This window comes from Osmerus mordax, chromosome 20 (genome assembly GCF_038355195.1).
Source record: "Osmerus mordax isolate fOsmMor3 chromosome 20, fOsmMor3.pri, whole genome shotgun sequence".
Lineage (NCBI taxonomy): Eukaryota > Metazoa > Chordata > Actinopteri > Osmeriformes > Osmeridae > Osmerus > Osmerus mordax.
Window position 1 is genome coordinate 10558590 of NC_090069.1, and position 23238 is coordinate 10581827.

A 23238-nucleotide genomic window follows, 5' to 3' on the forward strand; every position below is an offset into this window, starting at 1 on the left:
GCAGCCTTTTTCCTTTTGACGCCCATGTTATCAAATTGGACCGACCGCACAAGTTCTGAAGCGCCGCGAATCGCCGCAATCGGCTCGCGCTCTGCAGCGATCGTTTCGGCAGCTGGTCAAATTTCTTCGAGAATCGGCTACAGGAGGATAAAATACACCATATTATATGATATATTTGGATAAACAAACATGTCACTAATATTTTACATTTAAACATTTTTAAATAAAAAACTGATTGATGGCTGTCCAGCCAACATATTAGTCAGTTGTTTCTAAACAGTAGCTAGATATCTATTAACAAAGAGCGAGATAGACGAGCTTTCATAGCCTACAATCAAGAAGCCTAAATAAAGCCTATGCAATGTTTAAAGGGGCGATTGATTGCAAAACCAATTTTACCTTGTCATAATTGAAAAATGACAGTTTGGTGTGTAAAATAGACATGTGGTGAACCTCAAAGTCCATTGAAACCTCTTTCCTATCAAAATTTCACTTCTCACTACTATTTTGAAACTGCTGCAACATCAACTTTGTCACGCCCCAATATTTACATTTACCCGCCCTCTGGGTTTTCTGGTCCAGGAACATAAACGGAGGTCACGTAGATCTCTCACACTTTTTTAGCTAGCTGCATGCTGCTCTGTACTTCCACAGGAATTACAAATAAGAAAGTTAATACGTTTTCAAGATATTGAAAATGGAGCGCCGTAAATGCAGTGTTCCAGGCTGTACCGGGAATCCTGACACTTTTCACCATCTTCCCAAAGAACAAGACACTAGACAGGCATGGCTGATGTTTATCTATGGGAATATCCCTATTTATTAACGCTGATTTGCAAGGAATGCAAGAACAGCTAGATAGCGAAAACACCTAGACTGTAGGCATGTAAACTAGTTTAGCTTGCTAACGCAAGAGCATAGGTAGAATGTGTGATGATTTAGCCTAGTTTATTGGCAATGGGGCTAACGTTATTTCATGTTCCTGACTGTGTTTCATTCAAATAAATAACCTGTGTTGTCATGTAAATCTACAATTCAAGATGCATGTTTGTCCAGATCTATTTTTCAGCAAGATAGCTAGAGCTAACTGAAGCTGAGTTGAATCACGATAGTTTGTTTGCTAATCTGTAGTGCTAACGTTACCCACCTAAGGCGGTCCTGTTTGCTTCGACAACAGAAGTGGAAACAACTAACATAATCATTTCAAATTATATCTAGTCAATCTGTTGAAAACAGTGTTGTGTAGAAAAAAGAGATTTGTTCGTTTTTATTTCAAGTCTCCTCACTGTTTCAGTGAGTGCTGTTGGCTGTGTTGCGTCTTTGCTCCGCAGCTTCACTCGTTGTAAACCAACCAATCAGCGCGCAGCTCATCTATATATTCATGAGCATACCATAAAAGGAGAAAACCTAACTTTTTTTCCCGGGAAAATTTCACTGGATGTATCAGGGGGGCATAGAACAGCACCCGGGCCATTTTCAGCCAAACCAATGTTACATACCCTATTCGGAGACCTTAAGGAACAGTGTGAAATACCCCAAAAACAGTCAATCACCCCTTTAAGTCAGTAAATAAAAACATTTATTTATTTCATGGGACTTTTTGAGACTTTTATTTCCTAACGCCACATATATTTCCAAGCACCACATTTATTTCTTTGCTGTATTTATTTCCAGTCTCACATGCAAACGAGAGGGGCGTGGTTATTTTCAGACCAACGCAGCTGCACAAGATCGAAGGAAGCAAAAGAAGCAAGACATGGAATTTACTTTACAGGATCTTTAAGGATCCTTGTGATTGAACGGAATTATTGCCGTCCTGCACTGCAGATGGCGTGGTATCGAATACGGGAGCGATGGATTTCATCTAACAATACAATTATGCCCAAATATGATTTTCGAACTGTATGAGACAATAAACAGTATAAAGTTGTTACATATATATATATATATTTATACACACAAACAGACAAATAAACAAACAGGATTTTGCTAATGGCACACAAGTAACTGACTTTCTCTAACGTTCTCTAACTGTCTCAAACTCTCACAAATCTCTCAACCATGGTCTCACGCATTCAAAACCTTGGTTTGCCGTCTCATTTTATACCCCGACACGTCAGAGTCTTTTGGCAAGTACGAGACTGGGGGGTGTTCCATCAACGTCGCTAACGCAAGTCGCGCTAACACGAATAAGTCTCACTTGGGTAAACGTCAACTTAGACTTAAGCCTCAAGCCGTTCCACTAACGTTCCGTTCCACTAACAGGCAACGCTAATTCAAGCTAGACCTCAATAAGCTTAGACTGTGCAGCCCAGATCAGGCGATCGTCGAAAAGAGGAGTTATGTCGCAAAAAGTATAGCGTAAAGCAGCAGTGGTGTGTTGTTTCAGCAGCATAAATTGATTTTTTGAGTTTTTTTGTCCCCAAAAAGGGCAATGTTGCCGCAATTAACATGACAAGGGAGACAACTTGTCAAACCATTACGACCGTTAAAATGCGTAAATTGTAGACCTACCAAATCTACTTAACATATATATATATATGCATTTAGGCCTACTGATAATTAGCATAATTTGATGAGCTGTCTGAAACCGTTCTGACAGGCTAGCCTATGGTCGATATTCTCAACAGGAGATTGAGAATAATAGCCCAAAAAAGAACGTGGCAGCAATTGAAAATTGTAGGATAAAATTCAAAACACTGAAGAAGGCCATGGTTAATTGCACTTGATGTGGGCTAATAATGTTTTTTGTCTTCACATCTTGAACAAAATAAAAAATTACTTCAAAATAACTTTGCCACACACATTTATTAACTGATAGGATAAATGCTGAGCTTTAAGATAAAAGGGAAAGATAACCATGACTTCAATGGGGATTCACTGAAATGACTAGTATTGCACAGATCCAGCACTGACTTTTTAGATCAGAAGGTGACCCAAACTGCACACTTTGTTTGGCAGAACAGTCATTTAAAATTGCTCAGCATGACTATCATTATTATATTACGAGTATTTCCAATTAACATAGTCTGCCTCCACAGATCCAGAGTGGGCTTGGACAGTGACAGACTGTGGCTGTGCCAAGTGTTGTCACAGACTCACTTTGGGAAAGCATGCCCTACTGGGAACATTAGGGGAGACTGTTGGGCACAGAATCTAATTGTCTTCTTTGGAAAGGGCAACATTTGGGACACTGTCATGTAGGGGCAGCATAAAGGGCACTTCATAACAGCACCTTTTTCCATTGGAAGTAAGGGCATGGGAACAGTCCAATTTAGGCCATTGTAAGGGCACCTTATAGGGTACTGCATCACATTTTCTATACTATAAAGGAACTCTTTTTACATGTATAGAGGGCACACTGTCATTTATTGCATGGGGCATCCTGTGCACTCAAGCATATTTCACAATGTGAATGGCAGACAGTAGGACACTTGGTCTAATTTTTGCCACTCTGGGCATTTTAGAAACACTTTCAACCATGGGGGCACCAGGCAGTCACCCCCTGAGTCTTCCAATGGGCCTGGGGACATGGGGGGGACAGTATATTGCACCTATAATATTGGGGAAGCCAGAGGAGAGGTAATATACAGGCTTGTCAACATATAGGCTACTTTAAACAATGAAAATACTTTATACAATTGAATAAAAAGTCCTCCTTGATTCTTTGTGTTTCAAGATTACCTGAAAAACTGATGATAATATTCAGGTACTGCTTTGGAGCAAGGTATACCCTTCATATTTCCTGGCATAGTTGCCCGTTCAAGAATGTCCCACATGCAAAGACACAGACAGATGCAGACAGACTGAACAGTGTCAAGGCTTGGCTACAATGGGTTTGCTTCCTTGTGTGTGATTCCAGCAGACTACATAGTCTAGGCCTACCTACATAGACTGCAGTCTACTACCCTCCTTTCTACTATTATAGTCTACTCTCCTTTCTATTACTTTTTACAAAGGATGGTAGGCTGCTCTTATGTGTTCATTGTCATCCTTAAGAGTTGCTTAAGTGTTATTTCATATATAGATAAACTATTCTGGGCCTGCTGAACCTATACTTCTTCCACAGATACTGGTCAGGGAACCATTACTTCTGTCTCTGAAGACCCTTGGGGCTGGTGGGATAAACGCTCTTTGTATAATCTGAGCACCTTCATTACATTTACATTTTAGTCATTTAGCAGACGCTCTTATCCAGAGCGATTTACAGTAAGTACAGGGTCATTCCCCCGAGGCAAGTGGGGTGAAGTTCCTTGCCCAAGGACACAACGTCAGTTTGCATGACCGGGAATCGAACTGGCAACCTTCGGATTACTAGCCCGATTCCCTCACCGCTCAGCCACCTGACCTCACCTTCATCCACCACAGGGTTGTCAAAGAACGGATACGCTGTAATTGATTGTAACTTGTCTAGACGCTCTGCTTAGTTTCTAAATCCTTATTTTATGTCAATTAACCAATGGCTTTTGAAAACAAAAGTGACATTATTTCTTAACTTGTTTATTTAAATTAATATATTTTTTGGAGATGAAGTAAACATGTAGCTAAATCATTAATGTCTGCACTTCAAAAAGTCTGAATTTACGTTTCCGAACACGGGACTAAAGTGGTTTGCGCGCAGGAATTTACTCGACGGAACTGTCTTTTGAGATTCTGTTTCCGCCTGTTTGAAATTATTTGCAACACATTTTAGTTTAGCTTGACACGGATCAGGCTAGTTCCGAAGTATACGTTACCTTGGTTACGTAGCTAGAACTAAAATAAGCCACCTTAATGGAACGGAACGGAGGTAAGTGAGACTTGGCGAGATAAATCTAGCTTTTCCTTAATCGACGTTGATGGAACACCCCCCAGGTTTCGTTCAAGATCACGTCACAAAACGTTTCGAAACACTTTGACACGTGACCAGAAGTGTGTTTAAAACCTGTCTCGAAACGTAGTGAGTGTTGAATGTGTCGGGACAGTATCGACACCGCAGTACTGAGCGGACAATCACTAATCAGCATGGCTTGTCAGGATATATTATTTTGGCACACATTGTAGATTTTGTGGAGGTACTTGGGCGGATAAGTGCTCTACAGAACATAGACATTGAGACTTATTGAGACTTATCGAGCACCGTGTTTGTGTGCAAGACGGCAAGTGTAGAAAGCCACAACAAGAATCTTCCTTTAGGGTTTAGCGTATTTTGATCGTAACCTATTGTCTGGGTTCACAGTGACGATTTAAGTCATTTGTAAGATGTAGTTTCATAAGGGGCTGTGGTATCGTGGGAAATTGCCTCAAGACAACCACAAATACGCGATAACCAGTTGTTTCCGATAAACCCAGGCCATACAAAATGTTGCCTAAATGCCAATAAATTTGTGACTAAAAGCTTCTTTCATCCATGAGCCTGAATAGCTCGCATTGTATAGCAATGGACCAACAATCATGTATTTTTGCTCTAGTGCGATCGAATCCCACTTCATGGGGGTGACAAGTGGCATCGCACTGTCGAAAAGTGTAACTCGTATGCAAAAGCTAACAATCACTGCCACCACTACGTCTTCCTAGGTGGTATGTTGGCTATCACCGGTCTCAAGTCGGCAACTGTAGGCTAAGTGGCTGGCTAGCTGTAAAAATAATAAAAGGACGACATCAGTGTGGCCATTTCAGCTAGCTAGAGTTGTGCTGTATTGGCACAGACCTGAACAGCCAACCCCGTTTTGTCACTGACTGGTCATTAAAACAAGTCTAGTGGTAGTGGTTTGATTTAATATTGAAGAATTACATAAATTATAATATCTGGGTTTGGGTATTGTGTACCGTGTTGAATGGGTCTTGGTCTGGACACGTCTTGGTTAGTTGCAACTTTAAATTGCCAATATAAACAAAGCGTTAAGAAACTTGACTTCAATTTGAAGCAATACTGTAAATCCAAAGGTATGGGTAATGTCTTGAATGGTCTGGCTTCACTTCAGGTCTCGTCTCACTAAATGGTAATACCGGCATGGCATAATGGTGAGGCTAGATAGTTATAGCTAGGTGCCTTATCGACATAGCTATCCACATAATGGCAGAGCGATGTAGCGGTGGCAGTGATTGTCTTCTTTGTTAGGCGTAGCGACGGTTGCTAGCTGTGTTACCTAACATTTCCTGGCACTAATCACCCCCCACTACCTGTACATCTTGCACACGAACTGTGCTCGATAAGTCTCAAACTATTTAAGACTTCAGTATCTATGTTCTGTAGAGCACTTATCCGCTCAAGTACCTCTACAAAATGTACAACGTGTGCCAAAATAATATATCCTGCCAATCCTGCCATGGCTGATCAATCAAATTGATCAGCCATGCTGATCAATTTGATCTATAAGGCCAGCATGCGATCTCTGACACGACTAATGTCTTCCATCATCTACCGAATCTAGGTGTCCCTATCGGCCTTCGATCTTGTGCTGCTGCGTTGGTCTGAAGATAACCACGCAACTCTCGTTTGCATGTGAGACTGGAAATAAATACAGCACAGAAATAAATGTGGTGCTCGGAAATATATGTGGCGTTAGGAAATAAAAGTCTCAAAAAATAAATAAATGTGGCATTAGGAAATAAAAGTCTACGGTGGCCGACATGTGCCAACGCGCTGCAAATTAAGAAAACACATGCAAATAGACAAAACACAAGCAAATTAAGAAAACAAATGAATTTAACAACACATGCGCAGCTTTCAGCAAATGCGCTGCAAATACACAACACAACCAAATACATAAACGCGTTGCAAAAACGAAAGCACGCAAACCAAAAACGCTGCAAATACATAAACGCGTTGCAAAAACGAAAGCACGCAAACATAAAACGCTTCTTAATTTGCAGCGCGTTTGCACATGTCGGCTCAGCAGTCGATTCAAATTGAACCATTTAACCCGTCCATTGACTTTGTGACGGGTGACGACAAATTTATTTTGCTGCAGTACATTACACCGTGGATAAATGAAAGTATAAATAAATGTGAACAAATGAAAACGTAAATCTATATATATACACACAATTACATGTAACATTTATATATTTAGTGTCTCATTTTATTAAATTTATTACATAATTATTTATTTAAGTTTGGCCCCTATAATCCTCCATACCTGCCATCGTTAAGTTTAATTAGAATACATGATTTAGATGTTAACAAGATGACAGGAAGGAATTTTAGGAAGCATATTTTAATTTGTTGTACTAAATAAAATAACATCATTTTATTTTTTTACTGGTTACCATTATTTCAAATAAAACTTTCTGTTCGAGAACATAAAAAAATACAATGTTTCTGGTTTTGGTTTTGTTCCTAGTGACATATAAGTTGTTCCTGGTTTTCGTTTTCATTCTTTGAACCGGTTCGAAGCCTTGAATCCCACTTGCTTATCTATGAAATGAAGATATTAACGAAGTAGTCCATGTATTTCGATTTTATGCATTTCTATATTTTTCTAAGTATACTTATGATTTACAGTACTTAACCTCCTCTCCCCCTTCTCCCCTTAAGATCTCAGGGCAGACTCTAGGTATGATCGTGCTGACCATTAAGGTAATCAATTGCTCAGTACACTCCAAGGGCTCGAGCCCGGTGGTGCGAGACATGCCCTTCAGGCCTGAGGCCTGCTCTGCCACAGTGTGCCCAAACACCTCCCGTGTCAGCTTCTCCCTGGAGCAGCTGCAGGACCTGGCTTCCACTAACTGGGACCTGGAGTGCTCTGTCAAACTCTGCTTCAGTGAGGTACATGTGCTTGGTCCATAGAATCAAGTGACAGTATGCCCAAATATCACATCTCTTAAATCCCCTGAGGTTATTCAAGCTAAATACCAACAGAGTTCCTCATTGTATTGCACCAAAACAATAGGGCTTACTTGCTGACTGATCAAACTAAACATTGACAATAAGCAAAGCCCCAAAGGCATTTGTGTATTTATGTATGTAACAATGTATGTTTTCATTCATGTTGTAATTTTCAATAGAAATGTGGAGATGGAGGAAGAGTGAAGAGGAACTTGGAAGTCACTCAGACATATATTCAACCACCAAGTGAGTTTAGCTTTAAACTAAGAAGTGATATGTCCCTCCAGTCTCGGTTTGTGTGGTTTGGTGTGACATGCAAGTCTGAAAAAACGATTTACTAATCATACTTGGTATCAGCAGGGGCGGATTAAGGTGGTCAGCGGCCCAGAGGCTGCTCTTTGTGTGATTGTTGATATAGCCTACTGTAGGCTACACACGCACACCATAGCCGTTAAATGTATGGCTATGGTAGTTTGTGATTTCAAATGTTTTGGCATCAGGCATAGGCCTATATCTCAACCTAAATTATCCAAGTATAATTATCATAGCTATATAATTGTTAACAGTATCCTACAATTGCACAACAAACCTAAATCCATTTCCCCGACACAAAAACCATGTTAAAAAGTTAGGCTACTGGATAATGTAGGTTATTGATTAATAGGCTATTTAACAATGTCAAAAAAGTTCAGAGGGTGTCTGTTTTTAATCAACGAAGTAAAGGTCTGAAAAGGTCCTCGACCTACGTAGCCTATCGTTCACGTCGTCAATCATGGCATGTCATTTTATTTTGATGAAGCGGTGGATAAGGGAGCTGTCATTGTACACGATTTAAAGGCAACGTTCTTTCTGGAAGAAGTCACGTGGCCGTGTGCATTGCTTTAGCTGTGGTGGGTTGTATGATCCATGTTTTACCTCGGGCTGCTTAAGAATAGGGTGCATGCGCAATTATCTTGACTCCTTAAATCTGACTTGAATTAGTAAGAGTGCGTGAGCTGGAATTGGCCCTTTTGGAACCGCTTTAGCCCCGCTTGACTAATTAATCGAATGCAAGTCAGGTTTGGGACTTTAAGTCTAACTTTTTTGAGCGGCCTTTATGGAACAGGCCTCAGATATAACCCTTTGCCTCCACAGCCCCAAAACAATAAAAATGGAAATGTAATTATTAGTGGTGGGCCGTTATCCGAGTTAACGCGCTGCGACTCTTATCGGCGATAAAAAAAAATATTGCCGTTAATCTATTTTCAAAGTTGGGTTGGGAGCTGGGTCTATACTACGCAAGCTATGATGACTTTCACCTTGATATTTTAGTGCGGATGTATACCTAGCCGAATTGCACTGTAGGGGGCGAGAACGAGTCTTCGAACCTGTGTGTATGCCTTGTGTATAAAATTATCACATCAAACGTGATGTGCTAACATGGATGCAGCTATGAAGCCGCCTGGTTTGCTTCAGGGAAAATGTATTTTTAAGAAGCTTCCCAATGGAAACCTCAACAAGACTAAGGTTGTTTGCACCTTGTGCTATACGGAATTAGTTTACTGTAGGAGTTCTTCCAGTCTCAAATACCACCTAAACGCAAAGCATCCCTTAGCTAATGCGGAAGATGCCGGGCCAAGCACTGATGTAGCGCAGGGGAAGAGTCGTCGTCAAACTACGATGTTTGAGTGCAACCGAGGCAAGCCCGCCAGCACAGCTCTATCAGCCAATCTAACTAATCTAATAAACAGTTAATAAACACAAGTAGGCCTACATCTTATTGAACATAATTTATTTTCATCACCAATTATCATAGTAGAACAGCTTTCTCAAGCCGTTTGTGATGCATTTTGGAAACAGGAGATGAGCTCCTGGTCTAATGCGCCACCTGGCTTGAGAAACCCGTTCTCAAAGACTTACTTTTAGTCATTATTTGGGTAGCACACATATTCTGAATGCCTTCGGCGGAATTCAAATTAGCCATTTTAATCTAGATTGATCTAGATTAACGCCACGATTACAGTGAGATTAATCAAGATTTAAAAAATTAATCTATGCCCACCACTAGTAATTATAAACAGCAAAGCAACATAATACCCTCCATAAGAAATTGAGCTACGACCGTGCAAGTGTTTTTATCCTCCAGAGACATCATGGCTTGCAACGAACGAAGCATTACATTTCCTCAGTTTGGATGTACAAAGGAAAACAAAAATCTTTTTACAGTTCCTTCATCCGAACCTCTGAAGACCCAGTGTCTTAATTTTATTTTCTCTGGAAATGCGCCTACACAACTTCTTCTGCGCATTTGTTTTGTATGTCTGCGCCAAACACTTCAGCCACGACTGTTTCTTCAATTTGAGCTAATACAAAACTGGCCTTGCTGAAATTAAATTCTGAATCAGTACTAACTCTCCTTCGTCCAGCTACTAACCTCGGACAAGTAAGTTAACTAACGCTATATCATTTTGTAGCTTTACTGTATATGGTAACCTAGCTACCCTTAGAATGTGGCTGTAACATTAGCTCTGCAGCTAACAGCTGAGTTACTGTCGCTAATGGAAGGGTAGATAGTATCAAGTATGTGTGTGAATACACATGCTGTAACGTGAGTGTTGTACACTTCTTTGTTATTTGGATAACCGTTCTGCTGTTGGTGTTATGGCGCGCGCGATATCCGCCTTTCCCCTCATTGAAATGACTGAGTGTGTACCTCTGCAAACCAGGGTTATCAGATGAGAATGGGCAAATTCGAGGCATCTTACAGCAACAGGGCTACAGCCATTACGATACATCCATTGTAAACATTAGCGCATGGTGCCGCCCCTCCGCTCCTCATTAGCATTTAAAGCTACAGACACCAAAACAACACGTTCTGAGGAAAGCTCCTTGTGGGACTGCTAGTAGTGGCTGTAATTCTGCACCAAGGCTGAATTTCGGGAAAGAGACTTCTGATACAGTATTAGGGGACCACTAAGGCCTATATACAAGCATCCAAAAACAGCATGTCATGTCACCTTTAAGTATAATACAGATAAGTAAAAATGTACTTAAGTACTGCCATATACAGTGCAGATGTCATTCTATTCCTCAACTTCCCCCTTTACTTTAGTTTACTTTGAATATGAGTATACTGGAAAAACAACTGTACTACTGTATAACACAACAATAAGAGTTGGCTACCATCACATTCTCAACAATTCCACTTTTGGAATATTCCATCTTAGTCTGGCCAGTCATTGGCGCTGGAGTTTGGTTGCAATAGTAACGCCATCCCTTAACAGCTACACGTTGTCGTCATGGCACTGGTGCCAGGACGTGCCATGGGGTCGTTAAGGGTGGGGTCTCATCCTTTAGGAAGGCCTGCTGCCTGAACTTGTGGCCATAATCAGCAGTAATGACCCCCTTGGGGTCATCTGCGTGTGTATGTGTTGTTTGTGTGTGCGACCATTGTGTCCAAGGGAGTCTGGTTGGGCAGCCATCTAAACAAGGGCTGCACAGTCCAGCACTATTTTCAGAGTCTGAGCAACACAGAGGGGAAGGTGTTTCCCTTTAAAGCTGGGGGGACAATCTCTGGGCAGATGAGACAGGAAGAATCCAGTACATTCCTCATTAGCTGCAGCAGGCCAAAGGGAAAGTCCATTATTGTAAAATAGAAAATTGTGGAAAAATACAAATAAGGGGAAAAAAAATAATGTGAACCTTTTGTTATGACTTGGCACACAAACCAACGTTCTTTTGGCCAACAATTTTTATCTGACAATTTCCTCTCCCTCACTGTCTCCTGTGGTGTGTGGGAAAACAAAGGATACAGATTTATTGGCATCATTATCAATGTTGAAGGTGGCTGTGAGCGCCACCTTCCATTTATTTTGTCATCCTGTTTGCTCTTTTTTGTCGACCCATGTCAAGTAAAGGTGAGATGCAGAGGGATTCTGAGACTCTTTATTGGTTTGCTATAGTAATGTGGGATCTCCCTTCAGAGTGGATTTTTAACACTTTGCCCAGAATTCCACCAATTATAGGTGTCCTTTCTGTCCGGCAGGGGGTTCCTGGGAGTTAAATGGCTGTCCTGTTCCTTCCCCAACTGTGTGTCTGATTCTTATTCTTGTTTGTTCAGTATGTAACATAAAACATTTTGCAGTATCAACAGGGTCATTATTGCATGTTATAGTTATATAATTGTGTGTTGCCATGTGGTTTTGTTCTCTAAAATGTTTGATCTTGACTACACTGATTTTGTGTTTATTCAAACACAAAGGTGCTAGAGGTGTTTCACATTCCTCTACCGAACTGGGAGATGTCTGTACACTTCCGTAAAATCTGAGAATCAAACATTTCCTAGGCAAGCTAGATTTGGTATGTATTTTTTTTAAGCCAATTGCTGTCTAATATGCAAATGCAACAAAGAAACCTGAAAGCTCCAGTGCAGAGTGTCAGTACTTCACAAAGTAGTGAAAGGTTTGACAGTAAAAATAGTAGTAAAGTGTGAAGTTCTTGGATGTAAACCGGACAGTGGAGCTTCCTTCCACCAGTTAACAAATAATCCCACTAAAATGCTGAAATTGAATTTATTGATAGACATCGAGTTCACATGCCTACAAACCAGGAGGGACTGCTAATCTGTAAGATTCCATGTTAAAGAATCTCCTGTGAAGATGTCTGCGTACATCTTTGTGTGTGTTTGTAACGTTCATAGTTTCTCGCATATGTACAGGATGCTTGTGTTGGTGTGCATGTGTATTTGGCCATTTTTCCTATTTGTCAGCTGATCTTTGAGTTTCCAGGAGGCAGAACAGCAGATCCAGCAGTCAAACCAGAATTAGTTTTTGATTGTCTTTAATCATTGGAACGGATAGTATTGAACAGTGTCACTGAGTGTTAATGCCAAAACCATTAGTTGTAGCTTATGTATTGGTCTAGAATAAGGTATTCAAAGTCATGTTGTTGATGCCAAATTCAGTTGTGTGATTGCTATGTGAATGACAAAACTAGCTACAGTATTTGGCGAACAAGGGATGCTTAGTACACATGCAGTCAGTCTAAGAACCCACTGTACACTCTCTCATACAAACAAATACACACACACACAGTACACACACTAGTCACACATGTTAACCCACTTTACACTCTCTCACAAACAAACACACACGCTAGTCACACATGTTTGTCTCAGTCGTTTTCAGCTCCAGTGGCTAACGTTTAAAGCTAACGTCTAAAGCTAACGTTAAAATAAGACACATTAACCACAGCCTCATGAGTTGGCTAATAATAATAACGCGACTAAACGAGACGAAATAACATTGTAACATTTCGTCTTGTTTTTATTTTGTAAACCACATTTCATCTCGTTTTTATTCATCAAGAATATTGCATTATAGACCAATTATTTGTTTGTAAACATTCGGGATGCACATGCAATGTGGCTGCAGAACACCGGGAAAGGATAGTCTTTATAATGGCTAGAGAAGTACACGGATTATACAAATAGTTCGATTTAAAAAGACCAAAAAGGTCAAGGAGGACAGCCTTAAAGAGAGAAAGCGATTCCCCATTGATCTGTCACATCAAAATTTTGATTTGGGTTACGAAAGTCTTGAAATTTGAGTGAGAATGTCGCCCGGTAGACCGCATAGTCTTAGGCGGCAGCCTTGTCTTCACGTCATGTCATAAAGTTCATAATTTTACAGTTTTACAGTCAATTCTACACCTAAAAAGTCGAGCAGGGCAGCTTTCAAGAGATATGGGAATTCTGCTTTTAGCCAGCTGGTCCGATTATTTTTGTGATTTGTGTAAAACTGGAAATCTGAGTGAGACTGCGTCCCCGTTAAACTGTTTTGACGTTGTTAGCCTCAGTCAGACTCGGGTTGCTCACAGGCAGTGTGCACAATGTTGTATTTCACTCCATTCTACTGTAAAAACGTCAGGGAGGACTGCCTTATGTATATACAAGCCGGCTGAAGATAGCCAGCATCTCGGATTTCTTTAACCGAGCCTGTTTCATTCGTCATTTGCCTGAGAAAGTACCTCCGTTAGCCACGCTATTTTTGCCCGATCACTTGGTCAGGCTATTTAAAGGTATCGGGGTCAAGTGACTTTTGTGCATGGACAAATGAAACGGAAATGTACTTGTCCAAAGGACAAGTGCCTCAAAAAGTTAATGTCAAGCCCTGAAATCCAGTGGCCAGAGATATATGATGACCTGATCGACACTCCAAGTGTATTATACCTGGGAGAAGTTCATCTTTTGCATCCGACATGCGCAGTTGAGCATGCTTGACAGTCGTGTGACGTAGGGTGATAATTGGTCTATACATTTAATTATTGTCATCGTCACATGACCCGCATTTCAGGGGCGGAGCCAATGGAGGGGCACGGAGTGGCACGTGCCCCCCCTGGAATCTGATTGGTTCTCAGGTGCCCCCCCATATTTTAATTGGCTCTGAATTATGTCAATCTAAATAAGAAGTAATTTAAGCTCCGGGCGATTTAAGATCCGGGCGATTTGAGATCCGGGCGATTCTGTCCAGGCGATCTGCCTGGACAGAACATGACAGAAGCCATATATTCCCGCTTTTCCTAAAGGTTACACTCTGTGGACAGCATAAACTGAGGTAGGTTTTCATGTTGTGTGTATGTAAGATACATGAATTGTAATTAAACAATATTTAAATCGCACATTCCCCAGATAGCATTGTTTTTATTGCTGAATTGGCCTTTTGCGGCGACAACATTCTGCAGCATTACTGTAGATTTGTCTTAGGACCCGCGCTCATTCTCAGTAGCGGTAAGAACCGAAACTGTACTGTACTGTAGCGAGTGGTATGTGACAGTGGAGTGAGTGGTACGTGACAGTAGCTAGTGGTACGTGCCAGTGCCTCCACTGGTACGTGACAGTAGCTAGTGGTACATGCCAGTGCCTCTACTGGCACCTAGTGGTACGTGCCAGTGGAGCTAGTGGTACGTGACAGTAGCTAGTGGTACATGCTAGTGATGGGAAGTTCGGATCATTTTACTGATTCTGTTCTTGAACAGAACTGAATCTCGTTCAGTAAAATGAACAAATCTTTTTTCGAGTCATTCGTTCGAGTCATCCACTGCAAACACGTATCATATTCTCATGTAGGTTAGTGCATGACATGTGCACCAGCAGATACTATTTTAAAAGAAATTCCTGCATTAAAATAATGTATCATGACAGTTTGTATGATTTGGTCATTTATTATCACACTAGCACGACCAAAAGTAATTGGACAATTGGCTGTTATGTTATTCCCTCATAAAGGGAGTTTGTTATTTCATTGACAAGGAGCAGATAAAAGGTCTAGAGTTCATTTCAAGTATGGTATTTGTGTTTGGAATCTGTTGCTGTCAACTCTCAATATGAAGTCCAAAGAGCTGTCACCATCAGTGAAGCAAGGCATCGTTAGGCTGAAAAATCAAAACAAACCTATCAGAGAGATAGCAAAAACATTAGGTGTGGCCAAATCAACTGTTTGGTACATTCTTAAAAAGAAAGAACGCACTGGTGAGCTCAGCAACACCAAAAGACCCGGAAGACCACGGAAAACAACTGTGGTGGATGACAGAATTCTTTCCCTGGTGAAGAAAAACCCCTTCACAACAGTTGGCCAGATCAAGAACACTCTCCAGGAGGTAGGCGTATCTGTGTCAAAGTCAACAATTAAGAGAAGACTTCACCAGAGTAAATACAGAGGGTTCACCACAAGATGTAAACCATTGGTGAGTCTCAAAAACAGGAAGACCAGATTAGAGTTTGCCAAAAAACATCTAAAAGAGCCTGTACAGTTCTGGAACAACATCCTATGGACAGATGAGACCAAGATCAACTTGTACCAGAATGATGGGAAGAGAAGAGTATGGAGAAGGGAAGGAACTGCTCATGATCCAAAGCATACCACCTCATCAGTGAAGCATGGTGGAGGTAGTGTTATGGCGTGGGCATGTATGGCTGCCAATGGAACTGGTTCCCTTGTATTTATCGATGATGTGACTGCTGACAAAAGCAGTAGGGTGAATTCTGAAGTGTTTCGGGCAATATTATCTGCTCAGATTCAGCCAAATGCTTCAGAACTCATAGGACGGCGCTTCACAGTGCAGATGGACAATGACCCGAAGCATACTGCGAAAGCAACCAAAGAGTTTTTTAAGGCAAAGAAGTGGAATGTTCTGCAATGGCCAAGTCAATCACCTGACCTAAATCCAATTGAGCATGCATTTCACTTGCTAAAGACAAAACTGTAGGGAAAATGCCCCAAGAACAAGCAGGAACTGAAGACAGTTGCAGTAGAGGCCTGGCAGAGCATCACCAGGGACGAAACCCAGCGTCTGGTGATGTCTATGGGTTCCAGACTTCAGGCTGTCATTGACTGCAAAGGATTTGCAACCAAGTATTAAAAGTGACAATTAGATTTATGATTATGTTAGTTTGTCCAATTATTTTTGGTCCCTTTAAAAAGGGGGGGGGGGCACATATAAAATGTGTTGTAATTCCTACACCGTTCACCTGATTTGGATGTAAATACCCCGAAATTAAAGCTGAAAGTCTGCACTTAAAGCACATCTTGATTGTTTCATTTCAAATCCATTGTGGTGGTATACAGAGCCAAAATGATGAAAATTGTGTCAATGTCCAAATACTTATGGACCTAACTGTATATAGTTGTGTGTCATCCGCATAGCTATGGAAATCTATGTTATGTTCTCTGATTATGTCGCAGAGTGGTAACATATAAAGAGAAAACAGTAATGGACCTAAGCAGCTTCCTTGAGCAACCCCGTAGCAGTTCTCATGTTTCTTGGACCTATGATCACCTAAACTAACATAAGACTTCCTATAGTGTATTAGCATGAACCAAATCATGCCAATACCAATAGAATTCCAGGTATTTGACTCTATGGGTTAAATCAGAGCAAGAATGGTCAAAGTACGGTTAAATGAAATACGCATTTAATAACATTGCAAATGAATGAAATAAATTACAAGGCAAACATGTTACAATATGAAAGCTTTAAATCTTACCTACTCTACCATGATCATCAGAGAGAAAGCAAGAGGTGAGCAAGGAGTAGGACAGTAGGACAAGGAAGAACTGAGGAGAAAGTCTCAGGAGATGAAGAATCCACAAAACAATGCATTACAATTCCCTTTATACACAAGGACAACCAATCAGACCACATCTTGAATGGGGTGTGAGGGCCATCAAGTTGAGACCGTCCAGAAACTCCAGACTTTAGCATATGAGAGGTGGGGGCAGGTTTGACACCCAGCCTTACATTATATTGCATTTAGTGTAATGGTGTGACTGTAATGTAAAGCAGACTTGTACACACGTAATGAATTGGTAACAAATTATTTTACTCAGAGTAACTGAATTTAAGCGTGCACATGAGCCACCGTTGTAGACTCTCGTCTCTAATGCACATCGTTGTGTTGTTATCAGCGCCTCCTAGTGGCGTATATCATTAAATGTAATAACTGAAGTCAATATAGGTAGCCTACATTTGCATTTCGATACTCTGAGTAAATATAGTTGTTAATAATAGTTCATTATTTTCATATGAAGAACCTTGTCAATAAATGACACCCTATGATTGCAAATGTACTTTTTGGGTATTGTACATATTGGAAACTACAAACTCTCCTGGATACATTCTGTTTAAATCACTTAGATATCTTTATCACAACTGAAGTTACATCATTTTAAAGTCGACCTGTGTCAAAAAGTGATATGGGAGAAAATCCTTTTGTTCGTAATGACGTTGTGAATGTAAATGTCAGTTTAAGTATAGGCTACATTAATAACTTCTCAGCAAGTTATTTCATTGATCAGTTGTTATGGGCTGCTGCAGCACTCAAAAGAGCAGGCAAACAAAGCATTTGATTTGACATGGCTTGAAAATCTTGCTAGCTGACAAGTCCAAAAAACTTAGAAATTAATAGTTTTTCATAAGTAATCATATACTTTTTTTATTTCAATGAAGTTTAGGGTGTTAACTATACAAAACATCAAAAATCGATTTTCGATCTTTTATGGCTGATAGCCAACAATGAGCGGCCGTGACATTTCGTTTGAATATACAGTTGACAGTAAGCTATAATAAGTCTGCATTATGGAAGATTTCTGTTACCAAAATAACTATTAAGCTTTCTTTGCCTGGCGAGAACAACGACGGAGCTAGGTGTTCATGTTAACAGTTTATTTAATCCGATACAATGCATTGGAAATCATACTCAAATCACGAGAAAAAAAGCAACATATGTGATGAGTTCCATCTAGAATAGCCCTATATTTAGCCCTATAGCCTATTTCTAAAAACCAAGTGAAAGGAATACTCTACAGTGACAGCATACATTTCCGTAAAGTTTGCATCATGTCTCTGATTCTTATCGGACTTGTACCCCATTCTTAGCCTGGTCCTAACCAGACTCTCGTACATTGAGAGTCTGGTCTCGCTCCATTGACAAGCGTTGACTTCCTTGTAGGAGGGTACTCTGTTGAAGTTTAAAACTATTGGATCTGCCCAGAGTCACTCTGATCTGCCATAACCAATCGCTAGCGTTCGCCTTAGCAAATTCCTTCACCACTACTGTAACAGAGCTAGCTGCCGTAGCTGGAAAATCAAACTGTTCCCGAACCCCTTGGGGAGGAGGGCCACAACATCATGGCCACCAACAAAACTCAGCAAAACTTGTTCTTACTCCGGCTTTAGCTATTGGATATTCAGCAGCGTTGCCACAACGGACCGAATGACTTTGCTCGCATCTTTCTCCGCCGCCATTATGGAACTACAACACAAACTAGCGCACAACATCAACGTCATCGTTCTCAGCCACTCCCTCTGTTCGCTGATTCGCCGGTGGAAAGTCAACCTGAAAAATCGGACTTACGTACCTCATGGCCAGACCTATGTACAGAAGCAAAAATAAAATTGAGCGGAAGTACGTAGGAGGGCAGAGCCAGGCTACCCCATTCTGCCACTGCAATGCCTTAGCTCACACCCTCGCAACCATATAAATCTATGCTCGCGACTGGTTGTCGCAAAGTATGAAGTGTACAGCTAGTTGCAAGCGTGCACGAGGTCTCGGAGCTAGGGAAAAAAAGAGCCACTGTTTAAAGCTAGACCGGAAGAGTCGGAAGCGGAAAGATGGCGCGGTCCGGTCTCGTGCCACTGAGCACTTTTCATAGAAACGCCACCTTGGAAGACAAAAGTTGCTTCCTCTAGTAATATTAACTCTATGGTACCACTAGCTACTGTCACGTACCACTAGCTCCACTGGAACGTACCGCTAGGTGCCAGTAGAGGCGCTGTCACGTACCACTAGCTACTGTCATGTACCAGCGAAGGCACTGGCATGTACATAGATATATAAAGGGTAGATGTCTCATCCGTGTTGCCGGAGTCGAACGTCCGCACATGGCGGCCATCTTGCTACAGTCAACTCGCTCACTCATAACATTGTGTTGATGCTACATGTACATTTTTCAACCGATTTTGAAACGGTTTGGTTTGTTATCAACGTCAGAGATGTCATTATGCCACTGCATACTTCTATTCTATAAAAAAAAAACATAATTATTCGTAAGTATGCAGTGACATCTCGACATCTCTGACGTTGATAACAAACCAACCCGTTTCAAAATCGGTTGAAAATTGAGCAAGTTATGGTCAAATGACCATAGCTCGCGGTATCGCGAGCTTCACTCACCCCCCCAGGCGAGTTTACTATGGCGTGAAATCAGTGCCAGGAGAGCGAGCTCTGTAAAAACGATTTGTAACTTGCAAAAAAAGATTTGTGTCTCTGTAGAAAATGATTGATGTACTTGCAAAAAAAGTTTTGTGTCTCCGTAGAAGAAGGCAAGATTTGTGTACTTGCAAAAAAGATTTGTAACTTGCAAAAAAGATTTGTGTACTTGTAAAAAATGTTTTGTGTGTCCGTAGAAGAAGGCGGGAACACTGCTCCCAAAACCATCTAAGCCAATCAAATATAGCCATTTCTGTGTCTAGTATCATTGGACATTTTCGTCTGTCTATCACACCAGAGACCCACTGTAGGTTTCTTTTGATAAACAATCTTTGTTGACAATTTTTTTTTGTGTGTTTTTAAACACAGGCTAGAAGGAATGAATATACTGTATGATGAATATTTGGCATAAAACATTTAAAAAGCAAGGTGTAAATATACATTCATATCATATCGTGTCAGCAATTTAAGGAAACTAAATGTTTGTGTTGCTATAATGCCCATTAATTGAATTTAAAAAGTCAGTGGTGACATTACTTTTGTATTCTTTACTTAATTGGATGCCCCCCCCCCCAATTCCCGGCTGCTCCCCCCTGTGCCCCTCCACTGAAAATATTCTGGTTCCTGCTGCATGTACGCTGCGCCTGTCTTGTTTTCGTCATGTGATAAAGGTTCGTTGATGACTACATTGAGTCATAATTTTCATTGACAAAAGCAACACTACTCGCAACATAAACTCTTGTTGGCGATGCGTTCGTAAATGGTCACTTGCTTTCGGGATAGTATTTTATATCTGTGAGACGTGTGTTTTACATCTGTGTGTTTTCTATGTATGTTTTACAGGACCATGTATTGACTTTGGTCTTTCGGCTGTGTTGGGCATTGCCTTTGGAGGATTCCTGATTGGAGTTCTCCTCATTGGGGCTCTGTGGTTAATCAAGATTCGAACTGGTGAGTGGGTATTTTAGAAGGCCTAGCATGGCTAGAATATTCTAATTGCTTTGTGATGCAATCTTTCTCTAAATGATTTTGATATTGTATGATTATCTGTTATTGGATACAGGATATCCCTCCGGACTGGATATAAGTTCAACTGCTGCAAACCTTTCAGGTGAGAGATACATTGAAACTGCTAATTTAATACTGCTGCTAAGTTAATACTATTTAATTGATTTGGACAGCAATTCTCATACAGTTACACTAATTAAGCTAATATTACGCATATTTAGAATTAATGCAACACTAAGCACTTGAAAACCATAACATTCTAGGGATGGTAAGATTCATCGATTCTCATCAGAGTTTTGGTATAAAAGTTCCACCGGATTTGGGATGAACTTGGATTGCATCGGTAAAATCCAATTTAGTCATATAATATTGTGAGCATAGGCCCGATGACTTTCTTATTTAAACATGTGACTAATAATTTGTGATCGATAATTTAGATTGAATCCTTCTCTCTAAACTGTTTCTCAAACACACTTTCTCAGCTCCACTGCAGTGGCCAATTCTGGTCATGTCTCTTGGCCAGGTTGCACACAAGTTGGAGGTGTTGAGTGCGAGTCAGAGATTATCACAGAGCAAAACCTACAAATTCTGCCAAATTGCTATTAATCAACTGTTTGGTGACACTTTTTTCAAGAGAGATGGACAATTTGATGCATGCAATGTGAAAATATGCCATGTTGCTTTAAAGTACACAGGCAGCATGACTAATTTAAGAACTAACCAGGTTATTAAAAAATAAATAGTATATATATATAGAAACAACGAGGGCTGAACGATTTTGGAAAAATTCTCATTGCGATAATTTTTTATCGCAATGAGAATAACTGTATAGTATGACTTATACAGTTATAGATTTATAGATACTACTTATCTCCAGTCAGCAACATAACACACAAAGTTCAGAAAAATTAAGGAAAACATTTGGTGAAAGCTAAACGTAGGCTAACAACATGTGCGTTGCACTTTCTTAACTAAAGCTAGCTACCGTTTTGGAGAAAAAAAACTTGCGCTGTGGGGGCCGTCGGAAATATTTAGAACTCACGCATCTAAAGGTTAAATCTTGAATGAAAAAGAAACACATCTTTTTTTAAAGGCAAAATTGGTAGTGTCAGGTTCTGTCAAGCCTGAGGCCATCGTACAGGTCAAGGTAAAGTGTAACGTGCACCAAAGTAAAATCGCAGCCTTTGCGATTACAAAATCTTGTTTTGTCACATCGCGATATAATCGCAAATGCAATTAATCTTTCAGCCCTAGAAACAACACCACTGCCTTCTGCTCATTGCTGATTCAGCCTACCTCAAGTGTCATGCACATCCGTCTGCTGGCCACGGCACATTACACTATGCTTCACTGTTAATCCTGAGCATCCTTACAGTTTTTTTTACAATCGTTATGACAATTTTTTCAAGACTTCTAACAGGTTTCCTAAACTCTTAACGCACCAACACACCTACCACACACAATTGGCAAAACGGTTAATTTCATGCTCAAACACTAATTTTCATAGCACAAAAATACACAAAACAATACACCATGTCTACCAACACACTAACACACGTTTGCTTTCAACAGGAACATTTAGTCAATCATAGCACAATGTCATAAAAAACACTAACATCAACTGGAATTACAGAAACTGCATTATTTTATATATGTGTCAGGTCTCATAGTATATGGATCATAAATTGTGTTTTGCAATGCAGTTTCTTTTGAAGCCTCTACATTTTTAGGGGCCAAGCAGCAAAGCTGCGAGGCACCTATTGTAATTGGTAGTATTATTGGGTGTGCTTTGCCTTCGGCAAGGGCACAACCTTTGTTCTCTCACATATATATTATTATTATTATTGTTTCTCTTCACACCCCAAAGCCTTCGTCAATATTTGGACTACCTGGAAAACGGTGTCAAAAGTTGTCTTGGTAGCGATTGAGTTGCTTGTATTTTTATTTACGTTCCGTTGCATGGTTTAAGTAGAAATTGTGTTTTTGTGGCGAAAAGTGAAGCTAATGGTGGCTAACTTGCTAGCCACAGTCACTGACATGACGTTATACGTCACTAACGTCACGAAAACAGGCGTGACTACGTCTAGCAGAACATTATTTTAGCAGCTCGTTAACTTCTGGGAGATAGCTAGGCTAACTAGTTATTTAACATTAATATGAGTTCCCCTAGCCTGCGTTTGGTCCCCCAGTGGCTAGAATTTTCGATCGGTGTAAACCAAGCCCTGGGTGTTCTTCTCCGACATTCAGAAAATGAAAGCTCAATTGCTCTGTTTGAAAATCTCCTCTTTGTTACGTCACAAGGAGGAAGGTTACCTCCCCTCTCTCTGCTTTGCCCGCCCAGATAATCTGGCCCGCTCATAAGAAACTGAGCTACGACCGTGCAAGTGTTTTTATCCTCGAGACATCATGGCTTGCAAACAAACGAAGCATTACATTTGCTCAGTTTGGATGTACAAAGTTTTTTTACAGTTCCTTCATCCGAGCCTCTGAAGACCCAGTGTCTTAATTGTATTTTCTCTGGAAATGCGCCTACACAACTTCTGTTGTAGGCGCATTTGTTTTGTATGTCTGCGCCAAACACTTCAGCCACACTTCAGCCACGACTGTTTCCTCAACTTGAGCTAATACAAAACTGGCCTTGCTGAAATTAAATTCTGGATCAGTACTAACTCTC

The 23238-nt window shown here is 40.6% G+C and overlaps 1 protein-coding gene across 1 annotated transcript in view; it reads left to right on the top strand.

The window, feature by feature from the left end:
* Nucleotides 1–23238, top strand: part of eng (endoglin) — a 117176-nt gene that overhangs the window by 82492 nt on the left and 11446 nt on the right. Inside the window, exons 10-13 of the mRNA XM_067258118.1 lie at nucleotides 7520–7750; nucleotides 7990–8056; nucleotides 20400–20507; nucleotides 20620–20667. Of these exons, the coding sequence (XP_067114219.1) occupies nucleotides 7520–7750; nucleotides 7990–8056; nucleotides 20400–20507; nucleotides 20620–20667 (454 nt within the window). The remainder of the gene's footprint in view (nucleotides 1–7519; nucleotides 7751–7989; nucleotides 8057–20399; nucleotides 20508–20619; nucleotides 20668–23238) is intronic.